This window comes from Polyodon spathula, chromosome 1 (assembly GCF_017654505.1).
Source record: "Polyodon spathula isolate WHYD16114869_AA chromosome 1, ASM1765450v1, whole genome shotgun sequence".
NCBI classification, from domain to species: Eukaryota; Metazoa; Chordata; class Actinopteri; order Acipenseriformes; family Polyodontidae; genus Polyodon; species Polyodon spathula.
Window position 1 is genome coordinate 59,542,686 of NC_054534.1, and position 22,726 is coordinate 59,565,411.

General features: G+C 36.6%; 1 protein-coding gene across 2 annotated transcripts in view; it reads right to left on the reverse strand.

Moving 5' to 3' along the window:
* LOC121320302 (microtubule-associated tumor suppressor 1 homolog A-like) overlaps positions 1–22,726 on the reverse strand; it is a 63,944-nt gene that overhangs the window by 34,073 nt on the left and 7,145 nt on the right. For both annotated transcript variants that reach the window (XM_041258553.1, XM_041258552.1), the window contains exons 2-6: positions 13,922–16,238; positions 11,538–11,760; positions 6,095–6,292; positions 3,730–3,870; positions 2,705–2,836 (exon numbers count right to left, since the gene is read on the reverse strand). In XM_041258553.1, coding sequence (XP_041114487.1) covers positions 2,705–2,836; positions 3,730–3,870; positions 6,095–6,292; positions 11,538–11,760; positions 13,922–15,871 — 2,644 coding nt within the window. In that variant the 5' untranslated portion in view covers positions 15,872–16,238. The remainder of the gene's footprint in view (positions 1–2,704; positions 2,837–3,729; positions 3,871–6,094; positions 6,293–11,537; positions 11,761–13,921; positions 16,239–22,726) is intronic.

A 22,726-nucleotide genomic window follows, 5' to 3' on the forward strand; every position in this document is an offset into this window, starting at 1 on the left:
CCACACAGAAGTCGATGCGAGAATCATGCAAGACAAACCTTTACATCAAAATCACTAAACAGGGAATGTGATAGTATCAAATTATTTTTTAATGCAAACCCCCAAAAAATAATAATAATAAAAAACACCTTTTCATAAACTATACAGTAAGACAAATATAAAACTGATTTATATTGTGAACATTTTAAAACTTGTTTTATGGTCTGAATTTATGGGCTGTAGGCAGCGTTCCCTCTAAGCTTTTTAGATACTGAGAAACTTGCCATTTTGACTGAGAAAGGGTAAATTATTTAGAAACCTTCAGCCACATATTTACCCTTTTAATATATTTGTTGCATTATACAATTTTGAAAAAGTATCTCAAAAATTTTACAATTTACTTTAAATTTAAACAAGACATTTATTGTGGCTGTGCCTCTGATTTTGAATCATCCTTTGATCCTATGCAGCCCTGCCGGTTGTTATCATAGAGACTGCATGCTTAACTGGTGGCCTGTATAAAATTGTTTTATACTACTGCATAAAACACTGGTATCTGCACTGCCTTCAAATGTAACCATCTTTTGGGCAATACCAAATTCTGTTTTTCAAAAATGGCCAATTCCATTTGTTCCCACTTTTTATCAATGTATTAATAATTAAATCTAGCATTTGAACACAAATATTATGTTGGTAGTTAAAATAAGAAAACTTAATAAATATTACTACAACTAATCTGATTCTTATTGCTGTAATAGTGAGTAAAGCACCTGAAGTCACTTCAAACCTGTCAATTTTTATAGACATCACTTGGCTAATTAATGGCATTAAAATAAGCAGGAAAACCTAAGAATTATACTACAACAGTTCAGTAAACCAAACATCCAGCACAGCTGTGAGAATCATATTTACAGTCTTCCACTAACGCAATAGTTCAGTCTACAAATAAAGGTGTTTTGAAAAGACATGTTTAGTTTATTGCTGGCAATTACAATAACAAATATGAAACAGTTTAGTAACAGTCCAGCAATGTCATGTGAGAGTAATCCTATGTACAGTACATCATACATTAAGTTTAGCGTTTTACTGGCATTATAACAATAACCAGGATAAAATATGACAAACTGATAAAGGTGTGTTGACTGAGTCGTTGCTCTAAAACAGGTTCACTGCTATGTATTACCCGATTGTAATTTAAATAGCGCCCCTTTTAATGTAAATGCATAACTAATCCTCACAATTGTTTCTTTCCTAATTCTGCAGTGTTATTTGCAAGTTTAAAGAGTCGTGTCTCCAGACAAAATGTCTTTAAGAAACCAACAGTGTGTAGTGTAGTGACAACATCCTTTACACAGTAAAGTGATCAACTTCCTTTAAGGATTGTTCAGCTAGAAAAATAGTTTTGAGCTAATTTCTTCGTTGTCAAAACGGCCATGGTTTAAAATTGCTAATTATAGCTTCCTTTGCTGGAATATTTATACTTCTAAATAATGCAGGAAGATTGTGCTTCACTGATTTTAGTATTCAATTATACGACGAGTTAAAAACTATAAAGTTCATGAGCAGCAAACTCTAGGCAGAATCGCCAGACGCCTGCTTCGCCCACCCTGTAGATTCGCTGGTGCCCGAGCGAGCTCTGCACTAATGTGACGTGCATTTTTACAGAGGGAAATCAGAGAATCAGCTGCAAGACAGACACAAATAAATATGCTTATGGTTTGTAAGAATGGTCTCAAAATAATAGGTTTACTTTGAGAGGCTGGAGTCTCGATTGAGGTTGATATTTATGATAATAACTTGCGAAAGTTAGAAAACTGAATGCAAAGGTTTTTGCCAGTTACTGCGAAAAATGCGCACATTTTAGCCTTAGGAGGGAACGCTGGTTGTAGGCATAACGAGCACCTCATTGGAAACAGAGTGATTGCTTGCTGCTTGTAAATGCTACTGAGGGCTAGAGATCTCAAGAAATGCCACTGTAATAAACACTGAACATATTGAACAAACTGATACATAACCTTAATATAGCATTAAAACAAATGTATTTAACACTGTCCCACTTTTTTATTTTTTTAATTAACATCATTTTTTACATCCACATTTAATTTGTGGGTTACAAATTCTACTACATCATGTTTTGGAAGCGTTTAAATGCATGTAGACTACTGGTTGCATTACTCAAATTTTGACAGGGTAACTTTACAGTCACACAAAACATAGTTGCTTATGGAAGCTAAATTAATAACTATTCAGATATTGCCTTTATACGCCTTTAAAAATATATATCATGATGCTGGAGGATTTCTATTTCGAACCAATAAAACTTCATTTTGCCAACATATATTTTAGCCCACAGCCTCAAATCGTATTCATTAAATCATTACAGCATCTATGAATATTATTTTATTTATGCATTAAATCAGGTTTATTATTTCAATACAATTGAAAGGCTTAATCTCAGTTAAAAAGAAAAAAGAAAACTTTGATTAACACCTAAATAAAACTAGAATTACAACATACGGTGTAAATCTCCAGCACCATAAACGTTTATTTTTGTATTATAGCAAACAATAGTGTTCTTTAAGGTAAGGGAGATCCACCAGTTAACCCACGTAGCATTTCTAATATATTTCTAGCGTGGATTAATGGTTTTACCCTTCAATTATGTGAGGGAACTTACATTCCTTTGTGTGTCTTATTCAATGAGTGTATTAAATTCCAGAATTACCTGCTAACTGGTTCCGTGCTGAAGACCCCACTGATCTTGTAGAAATACCAGGAGCAGTCCTTGGAGTTATTTGGTTCTGTGAAGTGGTGGATCTTGAAGATACTTGATTTTGGGAAGAATTTGTCTTGTTTCCTGAGTATAACAAGAGTAGTTTAACATAATTACTGCCATGTGAGGTAGACGGGTCCCTTTGAAGACAAGTATCAAGCATTGTCTCATGCTCTTAAAACTTAAATGTATAATAAACCAAGGAAAACATGTGATAGGAGGTGTCTGACTAAAATTAACTTGACTGCTACTGAATGTAGCAGGTATGTCCTCCTTCGGTAATTCCTACTCTCCTTTAAATTAATTTTCTTTAAATTAACCTTATTTTTTAATTCTTATTTGAACTTGTAAAGGGACTGGTAGTTGTTCAAGCACTAGATTCAACTGCGGTCGTACTGCTTGTCATGTGGACAGGGATTCTGAACTTAAACAAACAAACAAACAAACAAACATACAAACTCCTTGGATTATTGAAACATTTACACACACACAAAAAACCTGTTACTATGGGAATGACAGACTGGGGTCTATTCAATCTAAACAGTGGTGGGGCTAAAGCTTGCCAAACCTTTGAGATTTGTTCATATTTTTACAAAGCACAAATACAACTACAGGACACCAATACAGTGCTGGAAGTTCGATTTCCATAGCATAGGTCCTTTATTAAATATTGAATACAGTGGCAAGTAGTATTTAGATCTGATTACATTAAATCAATTTAATAGATCAAATTCTGGCAGTTTGTCTATTTTTGATTCCTCAAGCATGTGTCCCTGCACCACTAATTGTTTTTTTCTTATATAGCACAATGGTAACTTTAAGGTCGCTGTCACTCAATGTTGAAAAGGTTGAAGTTTTCACAGCTTCTTCCTTGTTAGATGAGACCCAGATCAGGCTACAATCCACTCTGTCAGCTATTGCAGATGCTCATCCTAATTAAAAACAAAACTGTTAATCCATATCATAGGTTTGATTACCTGTTGCAGAAGTTGGATTAACTCCTGTCCTGTTTCTGGTCACTGCTTTTGCAGAAGATGTTCTTGCAGAATTGGGAGCTCCACTTGAAAGTATAGGTCGTGATGATGCATCCACAGTTTTACCACTGGTAGCAGTTGTAGCTGCAAAAGCCCATCATCAGAATACAATGAGAATGTATTGTGTGGGTCACAGAAACAGCATTGCAGAAATAAGTTATTTGTACAAGAGCAAACTAATTTAAAAGAACCACAGTTACATCAAAATAAACTGTACCGGTAAATTTTGTCTTATGCAAGTCTGAATTATATAGTAAATAAAAATGTTATTCCATTTGGAATTGCAATTTGTCAGTAATGTTATAAAACCTTCTAAAATTCTTCATTTACCACTTGTTTAAAACAAATCTTTTAGGAGAGCCATAGACATGAGGCAAATGTTTTCATTCCAGTTAGAAACAAATGAAGGCTCTCCCATTTTAGAATTACACATGGAATACTCCAGTGTAAAATACGTTTTGAGCTTCCAGACGCTCACATGATTACATAACCTTTGGGGAAAGGAGTAATTTATAAAACAAAGAAAGATAGCATATGAAACTGTCCTCAAGGGAACTACCAGGACTCAGATAGTATGTGTGTGTCTTGCACCACCAAGACAAAGCACATTTCTTAACAAATACAAGCTTCTATGCAGTGACTATTCACTTAAACATGTACATGCACAGTGTGTATATTAGAAAGGGAAGTCCCCTAAACAGTGTCACCGAGTGTTATTATTAGGAATGAAAAGAGACATACAAATGTGGATTGCTTTAAAATCAGGACTAGTATTGTTACTCAACAAATCCCCATTTACAGAAAAGCACTGTTGCTTCCAGCTATAAAAAGATTCAACATACATTGCTAGATTTGTGTGATTAACACTTTTTCATAGCTGTACTCTAGTCTTCCCATTAAGAGCTGCTAACAAAGGAATGATACGGAATATATTTAAATCCAACCAGTTGACAGATCAGTAAGGTTACATTGCTGTGGTTTTCTGCACTAGCCTGTGGTATGTGTGGGATTAATGACAACATGCAAGGAAAATTCATACAAGGTATAGCTCCGAAATTCTACTGGTACAGTCATTAAGAGGTTGTAAACCAAATATCTAGTACTAGCATGCTAGAGATACATCAACCATATTCCCCTGATTTTTCTGGTGCCTCCTTCTAGTGAAATAGTGGAATAAACCCAAGCTGCCAGGCATTCGTCTGATGTGAATTTACCAGACCGGCAACTGGCCAATCAGCAGCAAGCACAACACCATGGAGGATGCTGAAACTGGAGGCACCGTGAGGGATTTCACTGGAGCATTCAAAGCATACCTTAAAAGCCCTTCAGATACCTAGAACTGTCTTTCATTCTTTGTAGAAAAACAAACTGTGAATAAATGGGGGTCAACTGTATTAAAAGGAGGCTATTTACAGTACAGCATTTGAAACACTGGGACAGAAATTGGTAAAAAATGAATCCTAACTGTAGGTTCTAAACTTCTCTTGTCAGTATTAGGAAAAAGCAATGTATATATAGTATGCAAAGGCCTTTTCCAGTTTCATAAAATGTAAGTCATCTGTGGATTATATGAACTCTATAGCTTTTATGTTCTACTGCTAAAACAAATACACAAAGGCAGAAAAGACTGATAAGGATTCCATCACAAATGTCATTAATTTTATGCTGGCACACATGAACTTAACTCATTGAGACCTACATCTCACTTACAAGGGGGTCCTGTCAACAAACACATACAATAAAACAACAGTATCATGTGTGGTATGGTCTTAAATCAGCTTTCTGAGTGGGCCAAGTTAGACTAGCAGTGAAATCTCAAATGTAAAATATTTTATATGTATGACTGACTCAGTTTAAATATTAACACACAGCATACAACACAAAATACACACAGGGTCAGGCACTTTTCCACAGATGCCCACATTAAATTCACTGATAAAATTATACAGTATCCATTCTCTTACATACCTCAAATCTGGTATACCTCTGTATCCCTAAAATCAACCAATTACAATGTTATGTTTATATCATTGATGTCACCATGAAACCACCTTCTCTCAGTATAAAAATAAAATAAATACATGTTTGGGGTGGAGGAGTGGGAGGCAACCAGTCCAAATGTTTGTTATTATTCCTGTGAGAAACAAACTCCAAAAGGGTGGATTTTTGTTTTAAGTGTAACTTCAAATTCCTGCAACTCAACAAACACACTTCCAGGACCTTAAAGTTCAGGATTACCAAATACCTGAATTACATTTTATAAACACAAATATTTGAAGCTGCAGAAATGTCATTGATGAATACTCACATTGACTTCTGCAAGTACTAGTACTCGTCTCACTTTGAGAGCTCAAGAGTGAAGACACACTGGAGGAGCTCTCTAGTCGTGAAGTTTTCACAGGCAGTCTGGACCCTGTTGAAGAGCTAACTGAGACAGCCCCAGTGTTTATGGACATCCTTGCAGAACTTGTCTTTTCTCTGGTAGAAATAGGCATTTTGTGAGTGCCTGTGAATTTACAAAATGCTGAATTAAAACAATGCAATGCCATTCACAAGTCCCTTTGAAAAGTCAAAAGGACTAGGCTACAAGAGGTATGAAGTTGAAAGATCTTCATCTGTATTGGACATACAGTACTGTGCAAAAGTTTTAGGCAGGTATGAAAAAATGCTGTAAAGTAAGAATGCTTTCAAAAATAGACATGTTAATAGATTAGATTTATCAATTAACTAAATGCAAAGTGAGTGAACAGAAGAAAAATCTACATCAGATCCATATTTGGTTGCACCACCCTTTGTCTTCAAAACAGCATCAATTCTTCTAGGTACACTTGCACAAAGTCAGGGATTTTGTAGGCATATAGTCAGGTGTACGATTAAACAATTATACCAAACAGGTGCTAATGATCACCAATTCAATATGTAGGTTGAAACACAATCATTAACTGAAACAGAAACAGCTGTGTAGGAGGTTAAACTGGGTGAGGAACAGCCAAACTCAGCTAACAAGGTGAGGTTGCTGAAGACAGTTCACTGTCAAAAGTCATATACCATGGCAAGACTGATCACAGCAACAAGACACAAGGTAGTTATACTGCATCAGCAAGGTCTCTCCCATGCAGAAATTTCAAGGCATCAGGGGTTTCCAGATGTGCTGTCCAAGCTCTTTTGAAGCAGCACAAAGAAACGGGCAACATTGAGGACCGTAGACGCAGTGGTCGGCCAAGGAAACTTACTGCAGCAGATGAAAGACACATCATGATTACTTCCCTTTGCAATCGGAAGATGTTCAGCAATGCCATCAGCTCAGAATTGGCAGAAAACAGTGGGACCCTGGTATACCCATCTACTGTCCGGAGAAGTCTGGTCAGAAGTGGCCTTCATGGAAGACTTGCGGCCAAAAAGCCATACCTCCGACGTGGAAACAAGGCCAAGCGACTCAACTATGCAAGAAAACACAGGAACTGGGGTGCAGAAAAATGGCAGCAGGTGCTCTGGACTGATGAGTCAAAATTTGAAATATTTGACTGTAGCAGAAGGCAGTTTGTTCGCCGAAGAGCTGGAGAGCGGTACACGAATGAGCGTCTGCAGGCAACAGTCAAGCATGGTGGAGGTTCCTTGCAAGTTTGGGGCTGCATTTCTGCAAATGGAGTTGGGGATTTGGTCAGAATTAATGGTCTCCTCAATGCTGAGAAGTACAGGCAGATACTTATCCATCATGCAATACCATCAGGGAGGCATCTGATTGGCCCCAAATTTATTCTGCAGCATGACAACGACCCCAAACATACAGCGAAAGTCATTAGGAACTATCTTCAGTGTAAAGAAGAACAAGGAGTCGTGGAAGTGATGGTATGGCCCCCACAGAGCCCTGATCTCAACATCATCGAGTCTGTCGGGGATTACATGAAGACAGAGAAGCAACTGAGGCTGCCTAAATCCACAGAAGAACTGTGGTTAGTTCTCCAAGATGTTTGGGCCAACCTACCTGCCGAGTTCCTTCAAAAACTGTGTGCAAGTGTACCTAGAAGAATTGATGCTGTTTTGAAGGCAAAGGGTGGTCACACCAAATATTGATTTGATTTAGATTTTTCTTCTGTTCACTCACTTTGCATTTTGTTAATTGATAAACATAATATAATAACATGTCTATTTTTGAAAGCATTCTTACTTTACAGCATTTTTTCACACCTGCCTAAAACTTTTGCACAGTACTGTATACGATTTATATATATAGCCATTTATCTGGGCGCAGGCACTGGTAGTTAAAAATTGCATACATTAATTATGTAGACACATTGCATACATTAAATTTTACAGTTCAAGGATTGCCTCATTCATAATACATGTAAAATCATGCCCTAACTTGCTTCACATTAAAAGACAATTTTGGTTTCAACATGGAAATTCACACTTTCAAGTAGTTAACCAAAACTTACAAGGAAACAAAACCTGTCTAAAAGCAAACAATATACACTATCTCAATTGTTATATTAAAACACAGAATGAGCGACAACAATACTACTTTATTATTGTACATGATGAGGACATCATGAGATAGCGACCAGTCGACAGGCAAATGCAGCACAGTTCTGTATTTGTTGATGATGATGAGTGTTGAACCTAATGACCAACACAGCAAGGACACAATGATGTAACCTTTGGGTTGAACCAGCGGTCCAGATAAGCTGCGTACCTGCTGTTTCACACAATAAATTAAAACTGAATGCGTAAAAATATGCATAGCAATTTTGCTGTACAGCTGGTCTGCCTCCCCTCCCACCTCACCTAAAACTTCCACTAACAACTATATCTCCCAGAATACAATGCCATCAGTTCCTAGGAAACTGTACACAAGACAAACCAACTTTACTTTATCCAATCTCTGGATAGCCCTGTTGTCTTTGCAGCCAATCACAGTAGGAATAACAGAAATTCAAAGCTACGCAGGCAACTGTTCCCCAAAAAAAAAAAAAAAAAGGTGCCTATAATATCGCAATGACCCTGGCGATGGCATCTTGCTGTGTTTGTTTGTTTGTTTTGTCATGTCTTGTTTAGTGTTACATGTATTGTGAGGGTACAGGGCATGCCGTTAGAGTTAGGGAGTGTGTGTGTGTCGGGGGGGATTGTCACCTGCTGCCAAGGGATGCACCAGCTGGAATTATTCTATCAGTTGCTAAAAAATAAATAAACTGGTCACACATTTTTGAATCCCACCTAGTCTCCAGAATCTTACTTCTCTCAAGGTCAAAAAACGTTACAATTAACAAACTGTTTTATAACTTAATGCATTTTCTTATTTTATTTATCTGTATGGCTTTATATTGAAGTTAACATGTTCGAGTGTAAGAGTTTAATGTTAAAATAGAAGTAATGTAATTCAATTTGCAGTCAATATGACACCTTGAAAAAAATGCGCTGGGCCAATGAAGAACCTGAACACACGCGTGGTTGTACAGCAGCTCAAAGTAACACAGTCAAAATGGAAGGCTCTTTTTTAATGCCTACCCCATTACCATTAAAAGATTGTACAGTATTTATCAAGATTACTCATGACTTCAATGTAATGTTGCATTTTAACCACTGAAAACACATTTTATTCTCTGTGTTAATTAGAGGTTAAGTTACTCCCAGATCCAAAACCTTATCTGAAGTGCAGTTTTGAACCTTTTGATTGCACAAGAACCAACAATGATTATTTTTTAGGGCTCTGCAAGTCAAATCATTAAGATTACTTTGTGGCACCGTTGCTGGCTCCTATAATTTAGACACAGCCATGCATGTTCCTGCTTACATTTAAAAAGGTCCAGCAGTGCCTAATAAGAGATGACCATTCATAGTTAAGCAGCACATCTTTTTGGTCTGAAGTAGTGGTATGCAGTTTTCAAGAGAGAAGGAAGAGTCTGTGTCCCTGTAGCCAAAACTACCTTTGTGGAATGAAGCAGTTTCACATTTCGTGAATATTGGAAGTCACTTTCAGTACAGTACCATACTACAGCTTTTCAACACATTTAGGCAGTAGGTTCAATAGGTCATCAGCTTGCATTTGTTTTAGTTTGTGTTTCTTACAGGATATTTGCAGTGATAAAGAACTTCTAAGCTAGATACCTAAGGCACAATCTTGTTCACTTACAAGTATTAAAATCCCATTCATGATATCCATTTGAAATGCTAAAAGACAAATAACTGTCGCTGTAACAAAACAGTTTATTTCCAGCATAATAAAGTAAACATCTCCTTTTCAGAAGCCTGTGCATGGATAAATAAATAAATAAATAAATGGCACACTCTCCATACACTGTGTGGTACTGGACTGTATGCACAAACTAATAAAACAGGTTTTAGAGCTGTATTTCAGAAGTACAACTGAAACATCCAAGTGTCTTTACATCATCCTTTCTTCCTGTTTGTTCCATTAGTGAGGCTTGTTTCCTATTATAAGAAACCACCGCCCCATTGAGGCCATTTTCCTTCTCACTACTTAGAGCAGATGTAATGCAAAAAAGTTTTTTTTTTTTCCTTCACCATAATATCCCTATGGGAATTTGTAGGAGGTTACGTACATCTGTATCCATGGCAATGCCCTCAAGGGATTTTAAAAGGCACTGACACATGTGCCTCAATAAGCTTGGTTCATCAGGAACAGGAAACCTGCTTTGTTTAGATTAGAACAGCCCTTTAGCCAACTGCCACCACATGGGGATTTAGGGTACTGCAGAAAATCTCAGAACATTCCAGTATTTAATAGAGTGGTGAATATTTAAAGGCAAACTGTAATGCAAATGTATATATAACCATTTCAATAGAAACATGTTAACTACAGCTTTTGACACATTTTCATCCTCTCCTTGAGCAGTATATTCACTGGTGTGGGTGTCTGTCAACGATATGACGTAACAGCGGCGCCAGAAAGGTTCCAATATGGCGGTGACCTGTCTTTCCAGCCGACCCAGAAAGCTGACAAAAAAAATGAATACTGGCCAAACGCTTCACTTAACAAAATTGGCGTTTGTAATGTATACAGAGCACTTAGCGAGCCTGGTTATTTTGAATACAGTTCCCCTTTAAGGCCAATTGTATACCACTGTTGCTAGCAAAAGACTGAAGATACATTTTCAAACATGTGCTTCCTTCAAAGCAAAAGCACCCCCCCTCCCCCCAAATGAATTTATTTATAAAACGTAAAATTTTGCTGCAGTATGAGAAACAATATAATTTAAAAAATAAGCTGCTGGTGACTTTACACTTCTTTGGACTCCTAAACTAAATCTTCAATGGACTATAGTAAATTACCAAAAACAGGATATAAACTATATTGCATGTGTCATGTACACATGTTTTGTAGATAAGTTAAATGTGTTTTTCATATTACTGGTATATATTACACTATTACATTTTTAAAGTCTGAAAATGACAAATCTGAATTGCTGTTTCGTATGTAAACTTGCATACTTTCTTGTTCTGATTTACCACATATGACAAATCACTGAAGCAAATTATGTTAACTCACCTTTAAGATAACAGACTATGCATTTAAGCACTCAAGAATATCCAATATCTAAAACTGAAATTTTCTGTAAACAGTTCATTTTCCTTACTTAAAAAGAATGTACCTTGAATAAAAGATAGAAAAAAATGAGTTTGGATAAACTGGTAAGAAAAGAAAACCTGTCTGGTTTTTAGTTTAAACATTCACACCCTAACAAGAAGGATAAAAAGCAGTGATGCATCTAAAATCTCCAAGCTTTCCTTACCATGAGCTGACATCTGTTTGGTCCTTGGAGGAGACCGGATTCCAGTGGTGCGGCCATCTTTGCTTAAACTTCCCAGCTTCAGCTTTGGTACAGCAGGTGGCAGTCTAAAGTCTGTAGATGTAGTCTGCGGACTTGCACTGCTTTTCAGCTTGCTGAGGGATGGCTTCTGTCCAACTCTGGATTTGCTTACGTCTGGAGCTGCTGCCAATTTAGTTGAAAACGTCTGTAAAAACAAGTCAGTTTTACTCACAGGATCCCACGTTAGTATTCTAACTCTCCCTATAGCGTTGGCCATCTAAAATCAGATCAGTAAACATGCACATTAAGCTCAGGCAAGCTCTCTGCGAAGTTGCTATTGTACTCTATTCCCTTGGGATACTCTGTGCTTCAGCCAAATTTTTTTTTTTTTTTTGGGCATAAACACTCCAAGCACATGGACTGTATTTGTGCCCAAAAGCATTCTACTCCTCTTACTCAGAGGAGAATAACTACGCAGTGAAACTTTTTTACTAATAGTTTTCAACCAAGTTTCTCTTTTAACACTTTCCAAAGAAAAGGGTATTGCAAATCCTTTGGCATAAATGTTTGCTGTGTGTGTTTTTTTAATAATTATTATTATTTATTATTATTATTATTATTTATTATTATTATTATTATTACCTTCTAATGGGACTTTGGAATCTTGAAACATACTTTAAAACAGCAACATCATTTTGAACAGTGATCTAAACTTGACCTAAAAACAAATATAAAAAAATTTCTTTATAAATCTACACTTTCTTTTCTGGTTTGTTACCATAGTTTGTAACTATGCTGCAGAGGCCACTATGGCCTCTGCAGCAGCCACATAAAAATTGTCTAGCAGGTGAAGGCCTCTCTGTTGGAAATTAAAAAAGATAGTGTGTTTCAATTTTAGTCAGCTGAACTTTTCAGTAAGTCTCTTTGGGAACCCTAAATAAACAATGCCCCTCATAGAACAGTTAAGCCACTGGCGTTTGATTACATTTCACTCAAATATTTGAGATACTTGACCTTTACACCACAGATATGCAAAGGCATTCCTCTTCTTCCTAATCATCCCAGCCTAACTAGACTAACCAACTATACAGTATGAAATGTTTTAGCAAGTTCTAGTACAGCTGCAAATGACTATATGTGTAAGTGTTTGAGGCTATTGTTTCAATACTGCAGACCCAGACAGCATGTTAAACTGATCATGCATGGGTAGCAGCAGGCTATTTCTTTTAATTTTGTTTTCTATTTTTTTAGATCCTGTAAACACATCTTTAAAAAAGCACTGGTATTTCTGTAACCAAATCTGTGTGCAAATAAAATCTGGATTTACACCATTAATACCAACTAAACTGACTTGCATCTGTATGAAACAGCTTTCTCACTTTATATATTAGAGACCTTTAACTGATACATTTGTGTACAAGAGCGTCATTCTGAATAATGAGTTGTTACACTCCCCAGCCTAATCTATTTGAAACCCTTTCCCCCATTTTAAAACATAACTGCCAGACGACTACATCTTTCATTTACAATGTATTTACAGTAGTGACTACAGTTTCTTGAGCACTACATTTACCGTTACCATAATACATGTTTTACTGGTGCCAGAATATCAAAAAAAAAATGATAGATACACTGTAGGGAGCAGGTGAGTGTGGTTTACCACCAAGAGAGTGTATGAGATATCAATTTATACGCAATTCAAGAAGTCAATTTATTTCACTGAAGAGACTTTCAGGAACAATGTCCATTAAGGCAATAATAACTTGCCTATAGTCTATATTTTACTATAGGACACTTACCCTACATTGTACATATATGGACTTTACCATGTACAGTTTATAAGGACGTACTTACATATACTGTAGTGTCTTTATATAAATTTAAAAAAAAAAAAAAAAAAAAAGCACAACAACTTTTAGTGTCACTTGTTGAGCCTAAATATTGCACCATTTACAGATAGGAGGTCTTGGTAGATCGACAAAGATCAGGTTGCACCCCAAGTAAACCAGTGTCCCACTGATCCAGAGGTGAGTTTGCTACAAACTACGGTATGCAAAAGGACATTTCGACATTGCTAGTGTAACAGGAGTAGAAGATCAATGTTGGGGCCAGCAACTGGCAACTATAAGATAATGGTACAAGGTAATGACTGTAATGTGAAGTGCAAGTGAATCACTGTCTCAGCAGACCCATTATGACAAAATTAAGACTGTAGTGACTAAACTAGATCTCATTTGCCCAGACACATATTTCTATTGGCCAGTGTACTCCAAATTGCTGTTCAAGGATAGTCAGTTCTGGAAATAAAATACTAAAATAGTTTCAACAGCTCCCCTCCCCCCAGAAAAACAAAACAAAAAACTTACAGTAGAGGTGGTTGCAGCATCTCCAGAAGTCAATTTGTGTGCAATGCCATTCATCAGATCACCAGTTTCTTTGTTAGCCATTGGTGAGTTATTACATTCCTTGCTTTCTTTGCAAGACAAAGAAACCAATATCACTGAAGACTTTGTTTTCTCAGCTTTGTTGTTCCGAGTGGTCTGTTTGAATCTATTGTGGGCACCAGTTACTGCAGTCTCAGAGAATAAAGAGCTTGTTGAATCTGAAGAGCTGCCTTTGTCCAATACTCCATTCCTTTGCCTCAAATTGGATGCTGGTTTTTGAAGCCTGTTGGCTATTGTTTTCGAAACTGCAGAAGGGGTTATCTTGCTTGGAAAATGCAGGGTGCATGCCCCCACCTGCTTTTGATTTCTTGATGCCACTGAACTGGGTTTTGTAGCTTTTTCATGTGCTATTTCATGTCCTTTTTCAGATCTTTCCTCTTTTTGCAATTTCTTTTGCGATTGTAAAGCCCTAGGAAGTGGGCAATCATTACTGGAAGTGGAAGGTGATCTCAGCAAGTTCCTAATATGTGAGGGATTGTCAGTTTTCACCAAAGGTCTTGAAACAACTTTGGGCTTTATATTTTTGAAGTCAGGTTTAGGATATTTCAGTATTTCTACTTTGGCAGGTTTACTTGTAGTAAATGTAGTGGGTTTGCTTATACTGTTTTGTATTTTTAATTCACAGGGCCACTGGTTGCCTTTAAAGGTCTGAAAAGGGTTCTTGTCTTTGCAGAAAAATAAATCTTTTACATTTTCAGTTGCCTGTTCCGGAATTTCATCAAAAGATGGAACAATAAATGTTATGTTCTTTGACTCTGGCAAAGGAGTGGACATATGTGTATGATAATTGCAGTTCTCTGGACTACAGACCAAACATATTTCATTGGCAGCTCTAGCTGCCTCTCCTTCATTTGGTGAAAGCCCTACTCTCAGTTGAGGTATTAGGACATCAGCTTCAGCTTTAGGCAAGGGAATCAAGTCTTGAGTGGACGGGTCAACAGCACTCTCTCCAACTTTATGTGTACTGAATAGTATGGCTCCCTCTTGGTCAGATATTTCTATGTTGCCAGGATCTTTTACAAAATGATCTGCAAGGGACACACATTCTGTTTTACAAACTGCTGCTGCATCCGAGAAGCTTCCAAGCTGAGTAGGGTGGAGACGAATAGGCAGACACTGTCCTGCTCCCTCCTGCATTTCGTAATGACAGTTTTCTTGAGAGACATTGCAGTCCACTTGCAAACCATCTTCAGGGAGCTCTTCTGGTACCTCTGCTGTACATTGTTTGGCAACAAAATTACAGCTAGATATTGCTGGCTGGATTTTTGCAAATGTCCCACCACAAACGCCTGGCATTGTGCTTGAAAACCTTCCCTGACCGGAAGGGATGCTACTAGTGCTATCTGGGGGCTCAAGTATAGAGGCACTAGGAGGCGTCTCAGAGCTACTCAACATAAAACTATTGCTCCTCATGACCATCTCATCATAGCTCAGAGAATCCCAGAAAGCATGTGTGTTATCTGCAGACCTGTTTTCTGGATTGTCTGATGAAATTAGAGAATTTTCTGTGACTGCTATTGATGCAGATGAAAGGTTCCCTGACCATGCAATCTCAATGCCTGGGGTCACAGATTCAAGATCCATTTTCTTTGTACATTCCTGCATACAAGGCACCATAAGGGTAATATTTGGATTCCCTGTTTCCAGGTTTGGGTCTTTCTCAGGAAGATTAGGCCTCACTATTCCCTTAAACTGCTCTTTTGCCTGACGCAAACTGACCAATTCTGTTCTGCCACAAATATCCAGGTTCCCTTCAAGAATAGGATCACCAGTGCTCTCATTTAGAAACACAAAACTATAATTAAAGGCTTTGCCATCATGGTCCATGCTTGAGTTACACTTACTCATTTCAACAATCGGGAGAATTTCCATCACTTAAGCTGCTGACACTTTCAAATGAATCTGGGGAGGACCCAGTATTGCATGAAACTTCATTTCCATTTTGATCACCGATCAACAGTGGATACTGCAGCTTACTAAAATCTCTCTCTTGATTTCCTGTGCCTTTCCTTAATTGATTTTGCACTGGAATATTCCTGACACTCGTGTTTTTGCTGTTGTTGTTTTGTAGTTACTGTTGAGTCTTGATTTTTAGATTTTCAGAATTTATTCATGGTTCACCATTATCTGTTGTTCCTTTAACGTTCTTCATTACAGAAATGAATAAAAACACAGCAGGAAGTAAAGATATATTTTTTTCTGTATGCCTTTGTATTTTAAATCCTGTCTGAATCCAACCCTGAAAAAGAGAGATTAAAATATTAGATTACAAATATATAATTATGTATTCAAAGACAAAGGGACTATATACTTCCAGATTTAATAATTTTCAAATAGCCTATATTGTACATTTGGAAACTAGGTTTGCACTCTATAAAACCATATACTTTGTTACAATAAATCTGTTTAAATAACTAGTGTACGGAACTGAATCCCTTTCCAGGGGATACCGAATAAGAGAGTTAATAACCTATAACAGGGGTATTCAATTACATTCACTGGAGTGCAAGATAAGGCAATGTCCAAATATGACAGGGTGCTCATGATGGCTTGCAATGATACAATTTATGATTGCCATTTAATAATACAAACACAAAGCAAATATGTTTCATCACTGTAATGCTATTTAAAACTGCATGCTAGTAATCTCAATTTTATTAAAACGGACATTTAACTTCCTTTTTTTTGTCTGAAATGTTGATACTCGCTCAGACAATTACTGCGCACAAGCATGCAAGTTAAGTAATGAAAGCACGTCAATCAGAGGCGGTGGCATGGCACATTTGCCATGACAGCGGTGCCAGACTTTCCATGATGAGGTGGAAGGGGGGCCAGAGCAAAATAGAGGGGGCTACACCCCACTTTATGCAGCATGCATAAATAAATTCAAATCATTTTCCGTGTCAGAAGTGGAACAGCAAGCATTTGATCAAACCTTAAGGAAAGACAGAAGTTACAGGAGAGGAGAAATTGGTTAAATAACAGTAAACTGTAAAATATTCAAAGTTAGGTTATGGAGTGTACCGACGGGAATGAATGTGCATTCTGAGTGTGTGATTAAACTAAAGTTTATTGATTGAGGGTAGCTTACATACAGTGTTGTAAACAAGGAAGGAGAAGGGTTATTACCAGATAAAGTGCTGCTGATTTTTTTGTTCCTGTTTCTGGAGTGTGGCCAATAAATATCGCTTGTTAGGGGACACAAATGCCCTGCAGATAGCGATGACCTTTCAACCACGCGTATCTGCAACTAGCACTGCATGCAAACTAGGGCGCAACATTTTAATAAGTGATTCATCTGTAATAATTTTAAAAATAACTGCTAGTGTTATACTGTTAAAATTGTTTTACTGCTTTCAAAATCTCTCCTGGCCTCAAAGGAGGGCCCTTAGTTTACACTCTCCTGCATTTTCTCTTTTTATTAGATTGATAACCTATTGATTTATTAGTTTCCACTGACTTGTGATATACATTACCTCTTATTTAACCCTCCTATTAGGTTTTGGGTCTATTTGAATATTTTCCAATTAGCTTAAATGTTATTTTTCTTTTCATTTTCTGTATAATATTTTAAGACTTTTCCTAAGTTGGGGGTTTTTTTTTTTTTTTTTTTTAAGAACAGGTCACGTATACAAATAAGATGTTTCGGGTCACTCTGACCTGTGGCATTAATCTATGTAGATTTGTGTGCAGGAATAAAACTAACTTTAATTTGTTATTTTATTATTATATTTGTATTACTATCTCTGGAAATGGCTACACCTGTCTGGAGATATTTATAAACAAAAAAAAAAAACAATATATATATCTACAAGGCAGAGCCTAATTTTCTCTGTCAGTACTACAACAGCATCTCACTAGTAAAGACATTCCAAAATGAGGAGCTCACAGGTTGGCAGTCAAACAAGTTTTATCACAGCTCCTGGACTAAAAGAGCAGATAAGAGTTAAACCTTTGCAAATAAAAACATTTAATCAATTTAAGGCTGTTTAAATTAGTTTGAAATTGCATCAGGTCAATATGACCCAAAACATAACAGTTGTACCTAAATTCTGAACATAATAGGAGGGTTAAAAAAAAAAAAAAAAAAAACAGGTCTACACTGCCCAATGTAACAATACCCACCTCCAACTGTCATCTTTTGCTATGAAGTAAACAGAATAGTTGCAATTCTTTACATGGTACCCACTGGAGAGCACTATTGCTATTCACATGAAAACAGGGCAACAGGTGTTCAAGACCCCAGGTCCTCAGGATGCATTTAGCCCCATTGAACACTTGAATTATAATCAACTGTAATGGTGACACTTTCAGTATAATTGGCTGTTTACCAATTCCATAGCCCGCTAACCCAATCCAGTCATTATGATTCATACATTTAAAAAACACCCATGCCTCCTACTGCAGCATGGGTGTGATCCAGAAGACATCACCAAGATACATGTTTTTTAATCCATCAACTGCCGAGCTTTAAAAGCTTTGGACAAACCCATCATATCTTGTGACCATAACACTTGCATCACACTCGCACTGAAGTAATGGAAGTCGATATTGATGCTACCTACTTTAACTGAAACACAATACCCTTTTACATTTTTAATGACAGGAAGAATACGCAAACTAGCTCTTGCATTATACAAGCATTTACTACAACATTACATTCAGTTATCAAACATGCTATGCATACAGTATAAAATATAATTCTCACTATGCAAAATAAAGTGTAAAGATGTATTTGTTTGGTATTAAGACAAGTGACAATGTGCTAAACAGTAAGGGGATTACAGCAAAACATTACAGTCCAGCTCTGCACTATTTCAGCTCAAATTTTATCACTGGAATTATTTACCAGAACTTTGCTGGCTTTTATTACATGTACCTTACACCACATTTTATGCATAGCAAGCACAGATTTACTTTTAACTTCATGTCAAGGTTCTCATGATTGGGGGCACTAAAAATCTGTAGGTACACATTTTTCAGTAGAAAAAAAAACTTGGTAATTTCTTGGTAACCTGATTTCAGAAGCATCTGCAAAACCGCTTCTACTGTTGTCTTTGTTCTGTAGTGAAGGTTGAAATATTTGAGCCCGAACAGAAAAACACACATTTTTTTGTTCTTAATGGTTCAAAAGTTTGTGTAGTCCATTTAATTTTAATATAACACCAAAAGCATAATTCTGTTAAATTATTTTGTTGAATTTTGCCAGCGGGCATTTTAATAAATGCTGCATTAATTAATGTTAAAATCAGTCAATATTGCACACAAAATGCTTTGTATGTTATTTTCTTCACTATGAAAATAATGTATTTGTAAACATCTACACAACTGATTTAGAAAACAATTCAATATTAGCTGCAAATCAGCTTCCAGCTATAATGGGCATCTAATAGACAGTATATGCCCGCTGGAACATCACCTGTGAATCAAATTTAAAAACAATCCACGCACGTACCGGTTGTTTCATTTTGACTGGCTGTATTGAAAGCTCAGTTCACATCTATTGGCAAATACTAAACAAAAGATCCAAATTAAACTTTATTATCCACCCAAACCAGCAAATAAATACTTTGCACCAACAAAAGTGACCAGTCCTGTACCAGAAACTGCAGTCAGCCAATTACAGTGTGTCAGCTCGACTGGAGTTCAACATCTTTCAACAACAACAAACAGAGAGAATTTAGTAATAAACTACAAGCAACTCCGACAAGCAGCTCTCGAATTACGTACATGATCCTTTATGAACATTTTTGTGACTATTTTCCTAAAACTTCTTAGCAGAAGGGTTCTCAATGATTCATTACAAATTTAAGGGAGTTTTTAAAGTGTTTTTTTTTTTTTTTTTTTAAATAATGAGAAATCGTTTTCTAATATAGATCGTACCACTTGTGGTAGTGACCACGAGTGGAGTTATTCATCCCAAACCAAAATCAACAGGCACTATACATAAATAATATGCAAGATTATTTATGCAAATCTTAAAAAAAAAATAATAAAAAAAATACTGCTTTTAAAATAGATCACTCTCACTAAAATAATTCACAGTAGACTGGACAGGAAATTTCATTAAAAACATTTTTTTCTTCTATACAGAGTTATTGTATAATGAATATCAAGTAGACTATTTATGATTTACGCATTATGTAGACCATACCGGTAGGCATACAACTCACAGAGTCAATTGATTTAGTATATGTGTACCAAGTTGCAGACTAGCTAATGCAGTACTATCTCAAGATCATCCCCAGTTGCGTATTAACTTAATACCAATTGCAATGAAAAAAGGTGGGGAACAAATTTGGGGGGCACAAAATGCCAGCTAATTATATTTTAAGAGTGAATATTAAGGCTGGATTACATAAGATTATTTTCCCATTTTCTTAAACCAAATTCAAATGTATAATCTAATTTCCCTAAAACACCACCAAAATTAATGAAGCAGTGTTACAGGATAAACAAATATTTTATTAGTCCTTACTTAATTCACACACAAAACAAATGCATTTGTTAATAGGACCAAAAGGTGTTTTGCTGACTGTAAAAGGTATAAATCGAATCAGCAATGCTAATTACACATTTCAGGTATAGCATATAAAAGGTTAATTTTTCAGTACATCCATACAAAGGCAATCATGGCCAGTAGTTGTGTGCAAAATTATACAATGGAGCAAAAACTGTTTGTTAGTAATAGTGCCAACATCGTAATGGTAATTCTAAAGCTGTCACCAAAACGGCAGCAAGATACTGTAAAAGCAATCGTAACCGAAACTAGTATCTTGGTCCTGCATAGTGCTGCTAAGCCCAGCAGCTGCTCCTGCTGCAGGTGTATAGCAGCATGTTGCAGACAGCCTGCACTAAGTCTGTTAAAAACAAAAAAAAACAAAAAAAAACACCACCAACAGCACACAACAAAAACACAGTAAAATTTCACAATTACATAAAATATAATACAGTTCATAATTTTAGCCAAGGCCAAAACGATAACTAAACAACTCCAGCCAGGGCTATTGCAGCTTGGGGGGGAGGGCTCAAAGTCAGCTGACTTATGTTGCTGGATCCCTGGGAAGGCATGACTCCAGCCGCTGGCTTCACGGGTGGCACAAGGCCACAGCGACACGTAACAAGTAGCAGGCTGTAATTTGTATACAAATTATGCATAATTAGTAAAAGCTATTATAGAGAGTACTTTAATATCACATAAAACTTGTGAAAAACACAATAAATGTGAAATATACAGCAGATAGAAGGAATAAGTACTTATCTGAACAAGGCTCTCAGTCAGGTCAGTCTTGAAAGAAAAAATGGCACCGAGATCAGTGAGCACAGCGCGGGTCACGACTGCATCGCAGGCTCTGCGAGGAGCTTTGGAATATCTTATTCAGGTTTCCTGGTCTTTAGGAGGTAAATACCCATGTGGTAATGGTTACATTTCGTACTTGAAAAGGAATCCCTTATAAGCTTTAGTCCCTGCTGGTTACACCTGTGGGAAGTGGTTGTATTTTGGCATCGTGTTAACACCATAATTCTCAGCAGGGAAACTCATTCAGGTGTTAAAGGTGAAACTAACAATCAAATTTTGTCTCACATAGAGGCAAAAAGCCCTTGTGGGATACTGAACTAAGGCTACTTGAAATGGTTTTCAGCACCTGGGCTTATGAAAAGCACTGAGACTTTAAAAAAAGAAATACCACCACTGATGTCTTCTTTCTGTTTTCATCATGAGAATTAAATGACACACGGGTAAGAGAAAAATAAATGTTCTAAACCTTTCTGTTCTACCTTAAAAATGTTACCTTCACTAAAACATAGATAACTAATAAAATGTCAAATTCACTTGCCAGTATGCATTAGGGTAATGATTTATATTGTACATGTTTAGCTTAGTGGAATAAATGCATGTCAAATGCTGTCTTAGCATTGAGCTTGCTCTACAGAAAGAAAACAAATCTTTATTTTCGCATTCTTACAGTAGTCAAAAATACCCATACTATGCTCAAATATGGAACTAACTTAATGTTAAAGCACAAACTTCTGTTTGAAGTAACTCTTTTAAATTAAAATACAAGTAGGTCACAAAGGTGGTACAGAAAACAATGATCCAGTTTTATATTGTTTTCAAGGAAATACTTCAAATTAAAGTACTACATCTCATGCCTAAGATCTTTCACATGGGACAGTGCAGAAACTATAATGTTGCCTATGCAATGGCTGTAGAGGACAGATTTTTGTTTAGTGTGTGATTTGGTTATTTAAAAAAAAAAAAAAAAAAAAAAAAAACACTGGAAGATTACATTAACACTAAAAATTGAATCTCCTAATAAACAAAGCAGCCAGATCTGTATTCGAATGCCACCCTTAAACCCAGCACTGCCAGTGACTGGCTTTTATACATTGCATGTGGCACAGTTGCAGAAGGCAACTGCAATGGTTACTTGGATGAAAACATGGATCGAGAATTGATTAGCAGTTTGCTACGCATGTGGACTGGCAGAGCTATACTGGTGTTCTTTTCTGAAAAGAGACTAATATTGCAGATAGCAGACTCTTTGGTTCAAATTGCATGTACTGCTAACCATTGACAGAGACGTTGTATCTACAAGCTCTTGCCCAACATTGACTGCAAGCTAACGAGATAATGCTGTGGACTAGAAGGGGACAGGCACTAAAGACTTCAGAGAGAACGGAAGAGATAATGCCACTGGGATCAAAGGGGGTCCCAAGAAGATA